We start from the raw sequence: 20,593 nt of genomic DNA on the forward strand, positions 1-20,593 counted from the left end.
ACCAGCTCCTCAGTGCTCCAACTAGCTAATTAGCATATCAATTTAAAAAAAAATTCTCTTGAACTGTGCATCACACCGACAAATAAGATATTGTTTTGATCGGCATGATCAACCCTGCCAAGCAGTGTGACTGGTTAAATAGGATCGATCATGCTCTTTAATTTATTAATTCCAAGTACTATAAATCAACAAGAGGATGTCAAGGGGTTACATACAAGTAGAGTATTAAACGTATTTAATTAATAGTATAAGAATTATAGCTAAGGGGTGAAGGTATTACATTGAACCAGAGAAATTATCTGAACGTCTTTATGGGGTCAGGTTATGTTTAACCTCGTTACGCTAGGGCAGGGCCAGCCAACCTGCGGCTCTCCAGCTGTTGTAAAACTACAACTCCCACCATTCCCTGCTGTAGGCTGATAGCTGTAGGCAGACTGGGCATGCTGGCAGTTGTAGTTTTGCAACAGCTGGAGAGCCGCAGGTTGGCCAGCCTTGCTCTGGGGGCTTTGGTTTTTGCTTCCTTGGGACAAAATAGCTGGGGTTGAAAAAAGTTCTACTTGATGTACATATCCTGTTTTCCACCAAAACTGTGACCATTATGAAAGTAGTGCTTTCACTAAAGGCCTCGGAGACACAGCAACATTTCATAAAATCGATCAGGAATTAGTCTTCACACGCGGCAAATTTTGCTGCAGAAATTTCTCCAACTGAAAATCAGTTCCATTCATCTGAATGGAGGTGTTTTGGTGGCAAGCACGTGGATTTCTATAACCTCCATTCAGATGGAACCAATTTGCAGTTGCACATATTTCTGCAACAAAATCTGCCACGTGAAGACACCCTTACTGTGTCTTAGATTTTTTTTTTGTCATAGTGGAACATTGAATACATTTTTCAACTATCTCACAATTTTATAGCAAATGGTTCCCCCCTGTTTTTATTTCCTTGCAGTCCTTTCTTCTCATACCGTACATTGCCAACATTGTGATAAGGTTAATGGTTCAATGAGAACATTTTATGCAACACTGCAGAATTTCTCTACATTTTTGTGTATTTAAGTGTATTGCACAGATGACTTTGTTGATTAAATAGAGGTCTCCCAGAGGTCATAGAAAAGCCAATTTCTAAATATGCTTACCACTTTGGAACGCATTCATTGCAGACAAAACACTAGGATGGAACTTGTTATCCCTAGGCGGCCCCTTTTTGTGCCAGATTCTGGCAGATTTCCAGTGATGTGTAGGACTTAACTACATAAAATACCACATAAATCACACCTACTCGTTCTATTAGAGATCATTAAAGATATTGTACAATTATGTTCCTTCTCCACTGGAAAATAATCAGTTTGCATACAGATAAAATTAAATTTAGTCATTATGAAACGCATTTACTGTAAACCAGTTTTATTCATTTACAGTTCTGGTTGAGTCGTTTTTAGTAGTCACTTTGGAATTAAATTTTTATATTACAAAATGTGGTACTGTGTTATATGTGTGTAATATCTACATTATATACACATAACAGTGTTCATATTATCCTGTTCATATCATTAAGCTGCTCTGGGATGTATTGGGGCCATTTCCCTTCCATATAGGAAAACTAAACCCAAATAGTGCCCCTTAGTGCACCATACACTTTAATAATGAAGGCAGCGAGGGAAATATTCACTGAAGGGGCGACACTGCTCCTTCTTACCAGCTTGCATCATGCAGCTTGAACTAACAGCATGGTGGGGTGACCAGGAGGGGAGGACTATCTTCTACATATGTAGGGATCAAAAGTTTTAAATACTAAGATGTGATGTAACTAATGGCTTATAACCAATATTTTATAAAATATCTGACTTGAAATTTCTACACAGACCGTATTTTGCTAAGTTTTTTCTAATATGTAGACCTTAGTGACCTCTATTTGCAATAACAGTTGAACAATGTCCCATATATGCTTGTATAATCAGAATTACTTCAATGGTGAGCCATCTCGCAAAAATATAACTAACTGGTCCCAGCAGTTAGACCGCCACTGATCTGATAGTTATCCCCTGTCCAGTGGATGGAGAATAACTTTGTGTTACTGGAATATACCTTTCGACCCAACACATGGGTGACTATCCAAGAAATATTCTGAACTTCTAACTCCACAGTGTGTAGATAAATAACCCTAAATGTCCATCAATATTAAGTGTGCAAATATCCATTTACAATATAGCAAAAATATAGACATCATAACCTCTTAACAGTCAATGATATTACCCACTACAAGCCGGAGATGCCTACACACCCTGTCCGGCACCCCGACACATTTCACACAAGCTTCTTTACTGGTGTTTACATGCATAGCACATCAATCCAATCATATATACGTACATGGAAGAGTTTGCAAGACTTAAGAACGCAAAGTAGTCCTTACCTGAACAGGAAGATCACACACATGATCTTGTGGATTCCCTTTTGACTACATATATTGCCTTCCTTAGTGAGATATAATACATAAGCTCCTCAGTGACTGGTCCTATTTTATCCTACTTTAACTTAAGACGAGTAGAATGATGATAGAAATCTTATGTTCTAGATACACAGACATTAATTACAAGGATTAAGCCAACTGCAAACATACATCATATGCGCAAAGGAGTCAAAAGTAAGATCATACACAAGTCGATTGATATATAAAGGCTAATTCAACTAGCGTTACTTCTAACCTTTGGTCGTTTCCATGCAATATTTTTCACTTTGGTTGACTTCTGGCCAAACTCCTTGTAGCCCAGAGACTGTCCTCCGGCTGGGAAGATGTCATCTTCAAACAGTTTTTTCTTGCTGGTGCACTCCTTTCTTAAGGCCACATAGTCTTGTCCCTCAAACTTAAGGGGCTTGGTTAGCAATCCTTCTCCGTTCCGGCGGTCTCTTTCCCGGATCACCCGGTCACAGAAAAACCCAGAAGGAATAAAAGGCATGGCTTCGTACAGGATTTGGTGGACGCCACTACTAATCAGCCTCTTCAGTGTGCACTAGGCAAAAATCCAACCAGATAATTCCTTTTTTGGACACAACGTGGTTAAACAGAAGGATAACAGCCAAAATGCTGTTTTTAAGAACTCAGTTGGTGAACACGTGGGCACCAGAAGGTAGGAATGTCTATTGTTTTCCACGGCATGTATATAAGCAATAGTTGTGGCAAAGGTTTAACTTCCTTTTTTTGCAGTATTTCTTTTAATTCCGCATTGACACGTAACACGGATCCCACTCTGGCTCGTTCCTGTCTCAGCAGAAGGCATTCATCCTTTTAAAAACTGTCGTCAACAGAATAGGGCACAGGCCTTTCCAAACAGACTGTATACACTAATCCTATACAAGTGAATGGATGCATAGGGAATCTGCTTTGTCCTTTTGTGTGTGGTTAATGAAGCCATCACTTTTCACATATTTCTTTGGCATCTGTATGCGGCTACAAAATAAGACAACCACATGCACTACTTTACTACTTTATGTGCTGTACTGTTCGTTTATGCATCCAATAAACTATCCAATAATTTTCATTCTACAAACGGTATTGTTTTACAGAGGACATTTTAAAGGGGTGGTCTAGGATAAAAAAGGGCCTGCTTGTTCACAGAGCTATATCTGCTGTTGCAGACTTCACCCACATAAGGCATAAATAAAACAGAGTTGCAATACCACCCACTGACAGGAGTGGTGCTGTTTCTGTAAAAAAATAATAATAATAATTATATATATATATATATATGTTGTGGTGATGTGAATGATAAAGTGAATAAGGATCCCAGAAGAGGGGTATATCTCACCCAGGTTCCTCAACGAGGTGAGATAAGTAAAGTTCCAGAGTGGTGCTAGCTTCAGCAAGGCATAGTTGCTGGAGCTATTTTGTTTAGTATTTAAGGGCTGGATTTTACTTGGATTGGGAGCTAGGTTGGTAGAGGGATTTGCCAAGCCACCCCTCCCATTCCAGGGCAGGTTTTCCCTAGCATGAGGGATCCAGAGGTGTAATCACCTGGGATCATTACTGGGGAGTAAAAGCCCATCCCATACTGTCTGTCGAGGTGTGGTTGCAAACAGAGGCCGGGTGAGGCTCTGGGTGCGTGGTTCCAGCCGGGCTAGGCTGAGAAACCACAAGGCATTTTTGCAAATGTCTCAAGCCGTGTAAGACACATATTGTTAGCGTATACGTCTGATGGAATCCACGAATGTATGTGCTGAGGCACTTATATAGGACTTCAGGAGGAGTTGGATAGCATCCTGAAGAGTAATACCTGATGATCATGGCTAAAGAGACAATATTTTTAAAGGGGACTTGTCCCATTAAAAATGGAGTCTAATTTGTAGACATGTTATAGAGCAGGAGGAGCTGAGTAGATTGATATATAGTTTTATGGGAAAAATCCATAAAACCCACGACTCCAGCCATCTCATTCATACAGGGAATACTACCGAATACTGAGTGAGACCACCCACTGGACTCCTAGCAGAGTTTTAGATTCAGAAATTACCAGTTTTACTGAATCTTTTTCCACCAAACTATATTAATCAATATAAAATCAATATAAAAGCTATAGACACCTTTGGGGCAATTTTGCAATTGATTTAGATGTATTTTGGGCTAAACATTTATGGAATATTTGTATTTATTTTTTAAGATTTTTGCTTCGCTTGGATTCGGCAGCTTCTTCAGGCTACTTTATCACCTAATATATATTCTGTTACTGTAGGACTAAAACAAATGTGACACCGCTTAATTTATTATAAGGATGCTTCAGTTTATACGTATTACGAAATTGCACAATAAACAATTACAAGGCTAATATTAAGCATCATTAAAAGTGGGAGAGCATTGGAAAATCTAATTCCTTTCTGCCATACTACAGGTTCATCAGGAAGGTATAGGTTTTATTATCCTGCCTTATTCAGAAATGGCGACTCCATCCCAGTCTGCACAGCAAACCTGAGCAGTGGAAAACAGGAAAAATCTGCTTAGGGTAGGTTCACATTTGTGTTTAAAGGATTCACAGGCTGTTCCGGCAGAGAGCAGCCTGCCAAGTTCACTGGATCCAGCCTAGCTGGATACTGCTGCTCAACAATGGACCCCATTGACTATAATGTTAATCAATAGAGATCTGACTGTATTCCAGCATAAGTGCAGTTTTATGGCTAGACAAAAATCGTTGCATGCAATGGTTTTTGCTGGTCGAAAGTCAGCATTTTCTACCAGATCCCTGCTGGAAGAGCATGCCAGATCAGTTAAAATGCACATACCCTTACTGTTTGTGCTCCAGTGACCAGTATGAAAATTGGAATTTTGCAATTTGTTTTTGATTTGTTATAGGTCACATAAAATATAAAAACATATTTATGATGATACATTCTCTTCCATGAGACAACATTTTTGGGTTGACCTTGACTTGACCTTGATGATCGTGTGACAACCACAGGCATCTCGCTTACCTTGTGGATAATTCTTGACTTGGGCACTGTTAAAAAAAACACAGCTGCCGGTACTATCAAATGAACAGGAAACTCTGAGTATGACTCCAGCCACAGCTGCCAAGAAATTAGTCAAATATCTGCTGTGCATACTTGATATCGTGCATTATTTTTATGGGATATTCATGATTTCATAGTGCATCATGTGCATAGGTTTCATGTTTTGTGCTGATGTTGACTGGAGGGGTGACAGATCATTATCAGATTTCTGTAGGATAAGCTCTTGTTTTATAGAGTTTTGGGTAGTTGTGACGTTCAAGATAATTCAAGCTGCAACCTAGTATCTGATCACCAAATGTGCTAATCCAGAATAATCTAAGCTAATCATTTAATTGCCCCCTCCCCTCCAAAAATGCCTCAAATGATAAGGTTTTCCTCATACAGTTTTGTTCCTTTTGTTTATTGGCCCTTCCCCCACCAAAAAAGGCCTAAAAAAGCCAGATTTCATCAGCATTTTGTAGAATTTTTTAAGGGCTTTTTGAGATGTTTACCTCCATATAGTGTGTTTTAGCCCTTTGCATTTTTTGCATGCCAAGAATTTTTTTTAGAGGAAATTAAGAGTCCTGCAGTGGGGGAAAAAAAAAGGAATGCATAAACTCCCTTAAACGCCAACACAAATTGCACTTTTCTTTATTAAGGGGCAAAAAAAGTTTAAAATGGAAGTCTAGGAGGAGAACAATTTTAGACCACAGCATGCTGTGATTTGAAAGAAATGCAGCCAAAGGGTAAAAAAAAAAACGCTACTTCAAAAAATGTTCACAATCTAGACTTCCATGCAACATGGACAAGGCACTGTCCAGGTTCCAGATATTGATGACCTTGGTGGGGGTCCAACCCCTGGCACCCCCACCTAACAGAGCCTTTAGAAAAGGGTTGCCATGGTAAATATTGTTCATCTCAGAGTCTCCCAGTTTCCAATTGTCTTCTACTGCAAATGAAATGCTTCTATGTCCCATGTCAAAAACATCATCTTTGGTCATAGGACAGCAGAAAGGTTAATCATTTGACTTAACCTTTGCACTAGTATTGTGAGTTGTAGGCCTAAGATCAGTATTCTCTGTGGTGAATCGGAATGTCAGCATGGTTTAAGCCAGACCCGGAAACATGGGGTCAGAGGCATCTATTGTTTTCTCTTCATATAAGACATGTGGACTTCTCACTAGAAATGCTGAAGGGTACAAGCCACTGGCTTTCCTTTTTCAGTAACGAAACCACAAAAGTATTCAAAATTTTTTTTAGCAGTGATAGTGAGTTCAAGAAAGCAAAGCGTAAGCTGCAGAACATTTCCAAATCTTCAGAATCTTCCATTTTGTTAGAGGCACCAACAGTTCATTGCTGAGATCAGAATACCCAACCTACGTGGTGGGCAGACATGGTTAAGATTAGAAACAGCAAAGGGAGCTGTGTGACACTGCTTCTGTAACTCCCATTGAAGTCAATGTGAGCTACAGCATAGCACAAACAGCTCGGCTGTCTCAGTAACCTTGGCCACCTCTGGCCATTGAAGACGGCAGGTATGGCAATGTCAGCCATGTATGGTTCTGATTTTGAGATTTTAGTTCCCTTGAAGCAGGTGGGAAATGTAACATATGGAAAATATTTGAACTGGAAGGCTAAAACTGACTGGCATATTGTGTTATGCTTCACACGTGGTTATCTTACCAACTAATTCAAGGACCGTTGGTTGCATAGTGGGCACTTGTAGAACACCTTTATTAAAGGACATGGAGGATAAGAGGAAATTGCAAATTTGGTAAATTTAAAAACATTTTGGGGAAAAAAACAATCCAAGGAATGGGATTTAGAGTACTTGATGAAAATCAGCCTTAGAGTGAAAAGTAGTTTATGGCATAAACTCTTTAACTATTAGAGTTGACTCTGATTGTGGCTGAAATAAAGTTATGACCCTAGAATGATCCAATGGTTCCTAGTCAACAAGCAAGTCAAAGGCAGGACCACCTGTTCAGTGACTCTCCTCAGTGTCTTGGCGTACACTACCATGAAATATAGAATGACACCACTCAGAGCACTATTTTATAATCTAGGAATAATGCCAGCAGACGCTCCCTAGAAGGTTTAAAAGGGACGATGCTTCATCAAGCTATATTATATCAGCAGCCTATAAACCAGTAATATCACGGTCACATAGAGCATATAGTAGAAAGCTTTAGCACCATAACTAGTCTTAACAATATTAAACCACAATATTCATGGAACAACTTGCTCATCTAAAATATATTGCTGAGGTTAGAGTTAGCCGCCAAATCTGGAAGAATTGAGAATGAATTATTAGAACTTTTAAAAGACAAAAACCAAGATCCAGTATGAAGAACATCCATGCCAACAACCTGAGGGAGCTTTCCAAGGCCATCGATCTCAGATCGGTACCAATCTGACTGGTCATACTCTCACAAATCAGCCAATAAAAACGGTCTCTGCATTTGCCGTACATTTTGTAGCGGCTCTGCCCGATACTGCAGCTCACAGCTTATTCAAATATATGGGACAGAGCTGCAATACCAGACACATACTGACTGAAGGTACGGAGCTTGGCCTGATAAACATGCATCAGTCTCATGATCCCTCCCGATTAGGGCTCATGCACACGACCGCACCATGTTTTGTGGTCTTCAAATTGCATCTGCAGAACAGAACATGGGGCCCATGATAGAAATGCCTATTCATGTCCGCGAAATGGACAAGAATAGGACCTGTTCTATTTTTTTGTGGGGCCATGGAACGGAGCAACTGAGCACTCCGTGCGGCCCCATTGAAGTGAAAAACGTGGCTCAGATGAGGACCCAAACAATGGTCGTGAACCCTAAGGGTCCGCACCTTATGCGGCCCCATTGAAGTGAAAAACGTGGCTCAGATGAGGACCCAAACAATGGTCGTGAACCCTAAGGGTCCGCACCTTATGCGGCCCCATTGAAGTGAAAAACGTGGCTCAGATGAGGACCCAAACAATGGTCGTGAACCCTAAGGGTGGCTTCACATCTGCGTTAGGTAACTCTGGTAATCTGTTCCCGGCAGAGGAACAGACTACTGGAGCTACCGTATCTGGCACCGCTGGATCCCTATTCACTATAAAGGTATCCGGCGAGTTTACAGCATAAATGCTGGCTTTCTACTGGAAAAATAGTGCTGAATACAGGTCTATTTTCCTGGCAGAAAGATGACATGTATGCCAGATCCCTGCCGTCTCCTATTATAGTGAACAGGAGTTGTCACTGTGTTAGCGCCTTCTGTCCATGTTGCTTCTGGTAAGTGACCAGACATCCAGCTGAGGCGCATCAGAGAATTTATTATTGCTGCAAATCTCCTCAGACAGAGATATCCTGTTTGCTGCAATCCATCAGTCATGTGGAGGTCAGAGCAGGGGCATAGCTAGAAGTGACTGGGCCCCACAGCAAATTTTTGTACAGGGTCCCCAGGCCCGCTCACGGACCGTATGTCTCGGAGGGCATACAGTTGTGTTCATGGGCCCTTATTCATTTTTTTGTTTGTTTGTTGTATGTGTGTTGGGGGGGGGGGGGGGGAGTATTTTTTTCTATTTTAATAGTAAAGATTTTTTTGTAGCTTTATTTATCTTTATATAAAACATTGGGAAGGGGGGCGATTTGAACTTTCATCCCAATTCCTGTCAGGAACACATCAGAGTCCTTTTGCACCACCGTCAAGGTATCTCAGCGTGGCATGGGTTCCTACCACTAGACTACCTACGGTCTGAGAGGTGCTAAGATACAACTTACAGCCAAGCTCCCACATGCCTCAATAGTGGGATCACTCAGGTAGTGGGAGAGATGATAAGGCTGTAAGCCCCACCTATAACAGGCCATGGGACACAGGCTACCAGGTGCCACAGAATGCTACCAGCAGTACGCAATGGCACATTCTAAACATATCAAGAAAAGATATATGAAATAAAGTGACCTTAGTGGGAGGAAATGCTCAAAACCCCCAAACACTGTGGCCGCCTGTCACTCCCTCCTTCTTTAGGTGAGGAAATTGGTGGGTAGGCTTAATTAGCATAGCGCACTGCGCCTGCCGGCTTGTACTTTTCTCTAGCTGGCGGCACGGTGCGCTATGCAGGCACTGTCTGGCAGTGCCAGTAAGGAATTAAATTTATGGGGGTGCGGTGGAGTGGGCAGACTTATTTTAGTGAACATATGATGGACAATAGGCTGGGCGCGGGCCCCCAATGTGACCGTCAACGCACAGTTTGTGAAGGGATCGGGCCCAGCCTGGAACTAAGACTGTATGTTAAGTTGTTTGAGACACTGCTCCCCGGCGGCCGGGCCCCTTGTCAGCCCGGGCCCCAAAGCAGCCGCTTTCCCTGCTTCCCCGATAGTTTACACCACCACTGGGTCAGAGGTTGGCACTGTTTCTGCAGAGGGGGGTCCATGGGCAGCATCTGATCTCAACTCTTATGTCAGAGGCTGTACACACAGGTGTTATATATACCTATATACTGTATACTCCTACCTGTATTACACATAGGTATATACTGTACTTATGAATGATATGCATAGGTATATACTGTACTTGTGTGTATTATGCATAGGTAAATGCGGCATTTGTGTTTATTATATATAGATGCATACTGTACTTCTGTGTAGTATAGATATTACTTGTACTTGTATTATACATAGGTATATACTATAATACTGTCATGCACTTGCATTATATAGGTATAGATTGCAATTGTGTGTATATAATGTACGAGGGTGAGATATATAGGTATGTAATGTACTTGCGTGTATTATAAATAGGTATATATTCTAATACTGTAATGTAATTTTATTATATAGGTATATACTGTACTAGTGTGAGATATATAGCTATATACTGTACTAGTGAGTTATATCTAGGTATATACTGTAATACAGTAATGTACTTGTATTATATAGGTATATATTGTACTAGTGTGTTATATATAGGTATATACTGACTTCAATATAAATGTTCAAATAATCATACTGCTGACCTGCTGTCTTAGACAAATTAGTTTTAAAGGGGATCTGTCACCAGTTTTATAGTGTCCTAACTAAGGGCTTATTCACACGAACGTGTGAAGCCCGTGCCAGTGCTGTCCGCAATGCACGCGCACCGTCCGTGGGGCAGGCGCAAGGGTGATCACAGACACATTCACTTGAATGGGTCCGCGATCCTTCCTGTCCGCAAAAAGATAGAGCAAATTCTATCTTATTGTGGTGCGGAAGCACGGAACGGAAACCCAAAAAGCACTCTGTAGTGCTTCCGTAGTGTTCCGTTCCATTCTTCCGTTTCGTACCGTTCCACATCTCCGAATTTGCGGACCCATTGAAATGAATGGGTCCGAATCCGTCATGCGGAATTGCTGCGGAACGGCGGACCGCAATACGGCAGCAGACTTCACACGTTTGTGTGAACGAGCCCTAAGGGCAACATAAACTATTGACAGATCCAGTTAACCAAATGTTGGATCACTTTCTTTTATTGCCCCAATTGTTTTGCTAAAATCATGAGCGTGCCAATGAGTTCTGAAATTCATGAGCTCCCGGCTCTCCTCGCCCACATTCTGCCGATCTCAGGATTAAATTATCTGTCCATCAATGGCAGGGGAGTAAGGAGAGCCAGGAGCTCATGAATATCAGGACTTATCCGCATTTTGAGTTTCTATGGTCTCAAGTAATCAGAGGGTTGTTATTGAGCACAGCTAAAGAGGTGCAATACATTTAGAAGACCACCAGAAGCCAACCCCATTATCTACACCAGATTTCCGGTGACAGATTTTCAGTTCCACCATATATTATGCATGCTGGCCATCTTCTTTGAGAAGACCACCTTTCAATGCAATTTTAGGTGGTCATCTCAACATATACTTATCCATACAGGAGGTTCTACCATAGCTTCCTAGAGATGTATAACACTAATGTCATCCACAGAGACCACTTATACAGACAAGTAGGATGTCAATCATGCCTAAGATTTTTTAAGATATTACACTTTACACATGAGAAGTACATGTCAGGCATTGTTTTATGTACTCAGAACCCCTGAAAGCTTGTACAGTCTTGCAAATAGTTTCAAACTCACTCACATTGACAGGAAGCTACTTACTGGAGGGCGTTTCCATTCAAACTTGACGGGAAATGTCTGACTATAAAACAGAGAAGTTTCATTTGCTGGGAAGTCTCGATCCTCAAACAGAACTTTTTTCTCTAGATATTTTGTCCGCAGCTGCTCAAAGTTTTTTTCTTTCCCACCTATAATGGGCAAGTTCCTGCTGAGGATGGCAGAGTAGATCCCTCCACCTCCAGGGGTTGCTTCATTGGTACTGCTGGTGGGGGCTGTGCCAGATCCAGTCGGCTGAACTACCTTGGCAACTACTTCTGACGGCATGAATAATGTGTGTCTGAAGAAGTAAGTGCACAATAATCTAGACAAATAGGTTGTGCAAACTGCTGAGAATAGAGGAAGTTCTTCAGTGATGCAACCACTTTCTTTCAGTGAGGTTCCTTTCTTACTTTAATTTCACATGCATTGGAATTAGACTAAAGAAAACCATTACTTCCAGCTTTCTTTCCAAGGAAATCACAAGTTCACCCTCGGTGTTGGTGCACGAGCTCCCAGCAGGTTGTCGTGTGAACTTTGGAAAGCCTCTGCCTTCTCTGCCCTGGTGCTCTGAAGAAGTTCCTGCCACATACTAAAAATAAACAGGCTCTTATGGATTCCTATGACCATAATGTGGCCTCAGGGAACACACATCCAGTCACAACTAGTCATAATTAAAATTTGTGTTCCAGCGTTCACCGGGAAATCTCACTGTCACTGTTATTATGAAGTGATTCCCATCATCCTGCATATTCTACACCTTAGAAAATTATAGGATAGGAAGACTTAGAATGTAAGAGGATGCAGAGCATAACACTTTATCTTCAGGGTTCTCTAATAATTTGCAATCAACTATTTCCAGAATCAACAAACAAAAAGGTTAATGTATATAAAATATCAACGATCTGTTGTTCCACCATAACATTAAAACCAATGGCCAATATTGTGAAGGTACCCCTCCTGCTGTCAAACAGCTCTGACCCACTGTATATTCTGAAAGTGTTCTGTGGGTTCTGGCACCAAGGTGTTTGTAGAAGTTTAGGTATATGGTACATGTAGCATTCACCTGAATGCCAGGACCCAAGGTCCCCCAGCAAAACATTGCCCAGAGAATCACATCTTCTCTGTTGATTTGCCTTCTTCTCATAGTGCATCCTGGATCCATCTCTGCTTTAAATAAGCAACAGACACGAGCCCCACCATCCACATGATTTAAAAGAAAACAGCATTTATCAGATCAGGCCACTTTGTACAGATGCCCCATGGTCAAGTTCTGATGCTGACCGATTGTAGGCGCCTTCCGCAGTGAACAGGAGTTACCATGAACACCATGTACAGTAAATGTAGCAAGCCACAAAGCACTCTGACTTCTGACACCTTTCTATCATAGTCAGCTTTAAAGGGGTTGTTCCACAAAAAATATTCTACCAGCACCTGGAGCTGAATCCTTTTGTAATTGCATGTAATTAAAAGTTTTGCACAACCACTGAGTTATTCAATAAAATGTATTTGTATAGCACCACCTGCTGTTTGTTTTTTTCTTATTTCTTTGACCTGCTCACTGAGAAGGCCGCACATGCTCAGTCTCATCCTTCAACTGCCTCCTTAGCTGTAATAGGGAGAGCATGGACACGCCCCCTTAGCTGCAGCAGAAAAGACACGCCCCCTGAGCTGCCAGCTTGATGTAAATCTAGCAGAGCAATGAATTGGGAGATCTCTGGACCCATGTGAGGTACAGGGCTGGTTCTAGCTTTGTTAGAAAGAGATTATCATGTACTATATGATGTCTGATTTTCATTTTTACATTACTCATGGGTTAACCCCTTTAAAAGGGTTGTATCATCTCAGACATTGTGAGCATATCGCTAGGGTATGTCCACAATGTCTGATAGGTGCAGGTCACACCTCGGGGACCAGCACCTATATTTAGAACGGAGTCCGCAAAGTGAAGGTGGGCACACCGCACATACACATCCGCCCTCCATTCACTTCTATGGGACTGCCTAAAATAGCAGAGCACTGGAGTGAATAGAGTGGCGGCCACGCTTGCACTGTGTGCTCTCTATTTGTTTCAATGGGATTGCTCAAAATAGTTGAGCGCATGTGCAGTACGCCCTCCTTTACTTTGCAGGCTTCATATTAAAAATAGGTGCGGGTCCCAGAGGTGAGACCCGAAGCTATCAGACATTGGGCGCATGTCCTAGTCATATGTCCCCAAAGTCTGAGATGATACAACCCCTTTTTTCTGCAATTTATGCTCTAGTAGTTCTTCTGTGCAACTGAAACAGACGAGCTAGCCTTTGTTCCCCACGTGCATTAATGAGCCTTGGACACTTATGATCCTGTTGCCAGTTTACAGGTTGACCTTCTCTGGACCACTTTTGATAAGTGTTAACCACTGTATACTGTGAGCACTCCACCAGACTTGCCATGTTATAAACATTCTGACCTTGTTATCCACCCATTACAATTTGGCAATTGACAAAGTCGTGCAGATCCTTATGCATACCAATTTTCCCTGCCACCAACACTTCATTTCAAAAAGCAGTTCACTTGTCGCCTAACATATGCAGCAAGCCACAAGGGAGAGCAGAGTGGCTAGAAGTGGTTGTAGCAACAACAAGGGTATTTGTTACTCACAGTAAAGGTCCTCTCTCTGTTGCTCCCATGGGCCGTGCAGTGATAGGAAGGGCACACCTTTTCTTCCCTTCAGGGTACTCCCTGGTTCTGGGGTGCTCCTGTGTGGTGGTGGTTCAGGAGAGGCATTGATGAGGCAGGTTTAACAAATAAATGGTTCTTTACCTGCAGATACAAGTTCAAACAACAGTTATACTTCTCAGCATGCATGGACTGGCAGTTCTTACACAGTTTTGCACTTTTCACAGTTTGTACAGTTTGCAAAAGGTAGTTAACTGACCAAGGCCTTTCTCTGAAGCAATCTTCTTCACACAGCACTTTAGTCTCTAGTTGGATAAGAGACTAAGTGGATCCAATGTCGTTTGTGGGATGTGAGCCTTAGCAGTTCCAGTCTGCCTCTAAAGTATGTCCCGGAGCCTTTCATCTCCTGGTCAAGTTTGCTGCAGAATCCATAAGTCTCACAGACAATTTCTCTCCACAGTCTCTATTTTTGCACGCACCTCCTCTCAACACTGATATGCTCTATTTTTTTTTCTGTTTACCCCTTAGAGGCTAGTTTTAGGCTTCTCTACATTTTTACATCTCATCATAGAGCTGTTTTTAGCTTCTGCTCACTGCTGTCTGACATCGTCATGGATGGGATTTTTAAAAGGACCTTCAGGCCTTGATTGATGAACAATAACCCAAGGGAGTTTATATCGAACATTTCTTCTTTCCAACACAAAACAATTACATGGCAAAAAGTCCATTATTTGTACAACACAAGCCTTAACCTTCAGGCTGTTGCATCTCCACAGTTGTACCATCAGGACTCTCCACAATCATCTACCACCCTGACTGATGGTCAGCTGTGTCCTTTTATATAAGACTTTCTCCTACAGTCCTATGCAGGTTTTCTCTATAAAAGAGCAGAGTTTCTGCTGGCCTTCCTCTTCTAAGGTCAGAGCAGACATACCCTGCTTCAGTTAATGCTGGTAATTAACACACATGGGGGCACATTTATCAAGTGTAGAATTAGACTTGTGTAAAATTAGACTGGGCATACTGTTAGTAGTCTGACCTCTGGTGGTCCTTTTTCAGTTGGGTTCATATTCACTTTCACTGGTCTAATATATTTGTGCATGAAAAATAGTCTCATCTGTGTGGAAAAAAGCTGCACGTCTCCCTGAAAGTGCGACTCCTGCTGCTTTATGCCTCATTCACATGTCTGTGTCCATGATGAAATCTGTGATAAGATGGTCTGTGAAGATAACCATGAAGGATCTGTGTTTGGTCCAGGTGCGGCCTGAACTCAGAAGGGGCCCACCCAGGAGGAGGACTAAAAGATTGTCAGGGCCCCCTCAGCAGTATTATACAATGACATTATATACAGTGACGTGACATACAGTATATGCGTGTAGGAATCAGAGCAGCTGCCTGGCCTGGTCTGAGAACAATCACGTGCAGCCGCAGGAGTGGGTGTTGTTGGGGGTAGAGGAGCCCATTAAAAAATTTGCTGTGGGGTGAAGTCAGTTCTAGTTACACCACTGCAGACACTCCATGTTCTGCCATATGGTGGCTTAGTGATACAACATTTACAAACTATAGAAAGAAAATTGAACAGGAAGGAAGAATATAAAGAATCCCCTGCCCTATATATAGTGTTGTATACCTTTATTGTTGAAATTCTAACAATGAACGTTATATAAAAATATATAAAGGATCAAAAAGTTTGTACTGTAAAATACATGAAACCTACGTTCCAGCCTACAAGCCGTGTACATTATTTCCTTAAAAGCCATGTCACACTATAGCCGTACTGAAGCATGCCACCTGTTATCGGGCAAGTCCTGACTTTATTTGACCCCTTCATACTAGTAAAGCCAGTAAACTATGACATGAATGTAAGAGACAGGCATGCTTAGTCCATTTATTTGCATTACAATGCAGCGAAACAATGATAAAAAAAAATTACATTTATAGACAAAACGAGGTAGTGTCATGAAGCCACGTTCTGTACATGATTTTCGAGTACATGTTTACCTATTGCAATTTTTTGTTTAAAAAGATTTAACATAACTAATCCCAAAAAGAAAAGCGCACAGCCACAGCACTCACCATATGGGACCACAAAGTGCTGACACTCAGTATGCCCCATTTCTAGTGTTGGGCGGGAATATTCGAATCGCGAATATTAATTGCGAATATCGGCACTTCGAGAATTCACGAATATTTAAAATATAGTGATATATATTAGTATTTTCGAATATTCTATTATTTTTTTTTTATCTCAACCCATGATCCCTCCTTGCTTCTTACTTGTGGGCCAATGAGAAGGCTGCAATGTCTTTGTCTGAGCTTAGCAATATCCCTAGCAACCAATAGGAAAGTTGCCTACCCCTCACTATATAAGAAACTCCCCAGCAGCCATTATCTACAGTTTTTTTAAAGTTCTGAAAGAGACAGCAGTGTCATTGCTGTGCTCTGTGCTTTCCACTTATTACATTAGATAGATAGTTAGTTAGCTCATATATATAATACAGATAGTTAGTGGGAGATAGTCAGTGTAGGGTATATCCTGATATAGTGTAGCTGTTGCAGTGTGATAGGTAGTGTGATAGGTTCTGCTGTCCATACATACATGCAGACCTGCTAAAATGTGAAGTCTCGCGTTTTGTGCCAAAATATTGGCATGATTAGCGCAGTGGCGAATATATTGGAGCACTCTATCTGCATATAAAGCCATTTTTAATGTTCTGCCATGCCAACCATTTTCTCCAGTCTCAGGAAACTTCTAGCAGCTTGGAAAATGTAGCAAAAGAGACCCACGCCTGTATTGTGCACGCATTACGCAAATATTACATCGCCGATTTTAGCAATCAAAAAAATAATCTCGAATTCTCGAATTAGTGAATATATGACGAATATTCTACAAAATATTTGCGAAATATCGCAAATTCAAATACTGCCCCTGCCGCTCAGCACTACCCATTTCATGTCAAGCTGAGGCTCTGTCAGAGCCGTCTGGGAAAAGGCAGAGCTGTGTTTTTATCCCTACCAGTACTTCCAGACAAAAAAAGTGCAATTATAATAATAAATAACCAATACACATCCTAAAGGAAATTTAAATTTCACCAAAATTCCTACACGTTTCATATTACAAAAACTAGGAGAGATCCCTCCTATCATTTAACCTAATGGACTCAAAGCCCCTGCCTGTATGATCCAAGTGCCTTCACACTGCAGTAGTCTAGCAAGTCTGTCTCATCCAGAGGGGAAAATACACATTGCAGTCCTGCAAATAGACACTTAGGGGCACATTCACTAAGCTTTTTACAAAACTTTTTTTTAACATACAAAAGTATGGAGCATGCTAGAACTGCACAATATTCGGTGACTTTTACTCTTCTCTGTAGATAAAAAAGAACACGGCACCACATATCGCAGTAAATCCAAAAAACAAGGAGTAGTAGCTGCTAAAAGGTAGCACCCTCACCTTTCTGAGCTGTGCGCAATCTAGGCACAACACTGATTAGGCTATAATGGCGTGATAAAGATACCAGACTGGTATCGAAACGCGTTGAAAAGATTCCATTTACTCTGGCATCCTTGGATTTCCTTTTGCCAGCAGTGCCCATGCATTTGTCCATTTTCCCTGTATCAATTTTACTCTGACACTTCATGTCACACGTAATGGGGAGGGGAAAACACCAGATAACACACAGAAGGAAACAGTCCGGAGTCTAGGCCTCAAAGCTAAGGGAGAGGGATGGTGACCTTCTAGGAATCCCTAGACCTCTTCTTGACTCCTGCCAATATGAGTAGACCCTGAAGGTGGAAATACTCATACACCGGAACATTAGCCCTGGAGACCCTGGAAATCCCTAGTAGTGGTGGCAGGGAATGAGACTACTGGTTTCTTCCCAGATGAAGAAACCAGCATCTCCCTGAGGCCTAGAAAAAAACAAACACAAGCGAACAACAAAATGCAAAACACAATGCAGTTAGCTTAAAGGGACACTGACAGGCAAATTCAGCATATTGTGTTATATATCTGACATTACAGGTCTTATACAGTCTATTAAAAGCATGTAAGTATCCCCCCTGTCCACCTTCTAAATACCGAAATATAAAGTTTTATAACTTGCCTGTCTCCTCACCAATCTGCCCAAGGGGCGGCGTTTCATCAGAAAATGCGCCCAGCCAGCTGCTCCCAACTGCCGTTCTGTAGCCCCGCCCAGCTCATCAATATTCACTTCGCTGGGCGGGGCTACAACTCTCCGCACTATCATTAACCTCTTTGGAGATGTGAGTGAGCAGCGCTCTGAAGCGCTGCTTTGAACAGTGCCTGGGGCATGCGCATGAGGCAGAGGCTGCAGCTGCCTCTGGGAACGCAGGCAGGGTGTGTACAGCAGGCGCGATCTAACCACGGCGGGGCGCAGGCGCAGAGGATTAGACGGACGCTGCCAAGAGGATTCTATCAACCATACGCAGGATCGTGACTGGGGAGAGTTGTAGCCCCGCCCAGCTAAGTGAATATTGATGAGATGGGCGGGGCTACAGAACGGCAGTTGGGAGCGGCTGGCTGGGCGCATTTTCAGATGAAACGCCGCCCCTTGGGCAGATTGGTGAGGAGACAGGCAAGTTATAAAACTTTATATTTCGGTATTTAGAAGGTGGACAGGGGGGATACTTACATGCTTTTAATAGACTGTATAAGACCTGTAATGTCAGATATATAACACAATATGCTGAATTTGCCTGTCAGTCTCCCTTTAAAGAAGAATGGAGGAGCAGGAGATCCAAAGGAACAACACACCAGCTCAACCAACTCCAGCAGGAAATATCACCCGCATGGTAAGCAGTGTGAGTCAGAACTAAATAGAGCATTAGTAATGACCACAAGCTGCACCTGACAAGAGGTGTGGTCATTACCAAACAACAACACTGCAAGGAAAAAACAGAGAGACTGTCAGATACCCTGTCATGGGAGAGACCGTGACACCTTAAAAGTGGATCGGGCTTAGCAGGAGAGGCGTGGCCTCCCACAACTGGTCAGATTTACTGTAATTATACCAGAAACTGGCGTAAATTTTAGGACAAATCTACACCAGCTCATAGAATATCTGGCACATAGACTGCAGTCCAATATGTCTGTGTCTCTTAATAAATTTGGCACTTTCTGTGATGATGGACTTTATACTAAGACTATCATTGGTAATGCCAGTCTTAGTATATCTGCTGCTATCGTCTGGGACACCACTTGCCTGTTGCTGAATAAATACAGTATTTTCCCTAAAACATTTAGAGAGAAGACCTATAGAGGGGCATTTATCACGAGGGGAATATTTGAAGCCAGTGTTACTTGCCTGCATGGGTGTACTTTGTGTCAAATTTATCAAAAGAGACTTTTTTGTCTAAGGGGTTGTCCCATGAAAAGTTATCTACATTTTTCAAACCAGCACCTGGATCTAAATAGTTTTGAAATTGCGTTTCATTAAAGATTTAGTATAGCTACTGAGGTATTCACTGAAATCTATCTGTATAGCGCCACCTGCTGTCTGCCCTTCTAAATTCTCTGACCAGCTCACTGAGGTTGACATACATGCTCAATTCCATTGTTCGACTGCCACCAGCTGCAGCAGAAAGTCCATGCTCCTAACCTGCCAGCTTGAAATAAATCTAGCAGAGCAATTAAGGCAATGAATGGGGATATCTCTGGATTCATGTGAGGTACAAGGCTGGTTCTACGCTTTAGAAAGACTTTCATTTTTACATTACTCCTGAGATAGCCCCTTTAAACTTAACACCCTTGTTTAGAAATTCTTCTTGGAGTTTTCTGCCCCCCCCCCCCCCTTCCTTCTCTACTGTAGTGGCTTTGGGACTTTATTTTTTTGCAACTTCAGAATTCTGGGGTGCAGGGCATGATAAATTCCCTCCATTCTTTTTCCTAAACAAAGTATTCACAAGGACAAAAAGATAGCATAACGGTAGTGGCATGTAAGTAATCGAGTGACAGTATGATCACCCTAGTTGCAAATTCTTACCAGTACGCATACATACACAAAAACAAAACATTGGGCACATCTAAGATTCCATGTTGGACCCAGATCATGCAACCAATTGCTGCTGGGTTCACAATACCGCCTACTATCAGTGCGATAGTTGTAAGCCACATGAAGGGGGACACATTAGTTAAAAAAAATGATAACACCTTTAACCCCTTAGTCACCAGCCTGTGTTGGGCCTTCGTAACCAAGCGATAAAAAAAAAAAAAAAAAAAAGCAATTTAAATAGTTTTTTTATTTCATCATGTTCCAGGAGCTAAAACTTATTTCTTTTTTTGTCTATGTATCCATATGAGGGCTTGTTTTTTGCGGGAC

General features: G+C 41.8%; 1 protein-coding gene across 5 annotated transcripts in view; it reads right to left on the minus strand.

Moving 5' to 3' along the window:
* Positions 1-12,162, minus strand: part of CAPN3 (calpain 3) — a 109,067-nt gene extending 96,905 nt beyond the window's left edge. For 2 of the 5 annotated variants that reach the window (XM_044271223.1, XM_044271219.1), the window contains exon 1: positions 11,601-12,160. In XM_044271223.1, the coding sequence (XP_044127158.1) occupies positions 11,601-11,882 (282 nt within the window). In that variant the 5' untranslated portion in view covers positions 11,883-12,160. Of the gene's footprint in view, positions 1-2,704; positions 3,668-11,600 lie in introns of those variants that run through there. The other 3 variants (XM_044271221.1, XM_044271224.1, XM_044271220.1) reach the window with 3 other exon arrangements.
* Between the last annotated feature and the right edge of the window lie 8,431 nt (positions 12,163-20,593).

This window comes from Bufo gargarizans, chromosome 11 (assembly GCF_014858855.1).
Source record: "Bufo gargarizans isolate SCDJY-AF-19 chromosome 11, ASM1485885v1, whole genome shotgun sequence".
Classification (NCBI taxonomy): domain Eukaryota; kingdom Metazoa; phylum Chordata; class Amphibia; order Anura; family Bufonidae; genus Bufo; species Bufo gargarizans.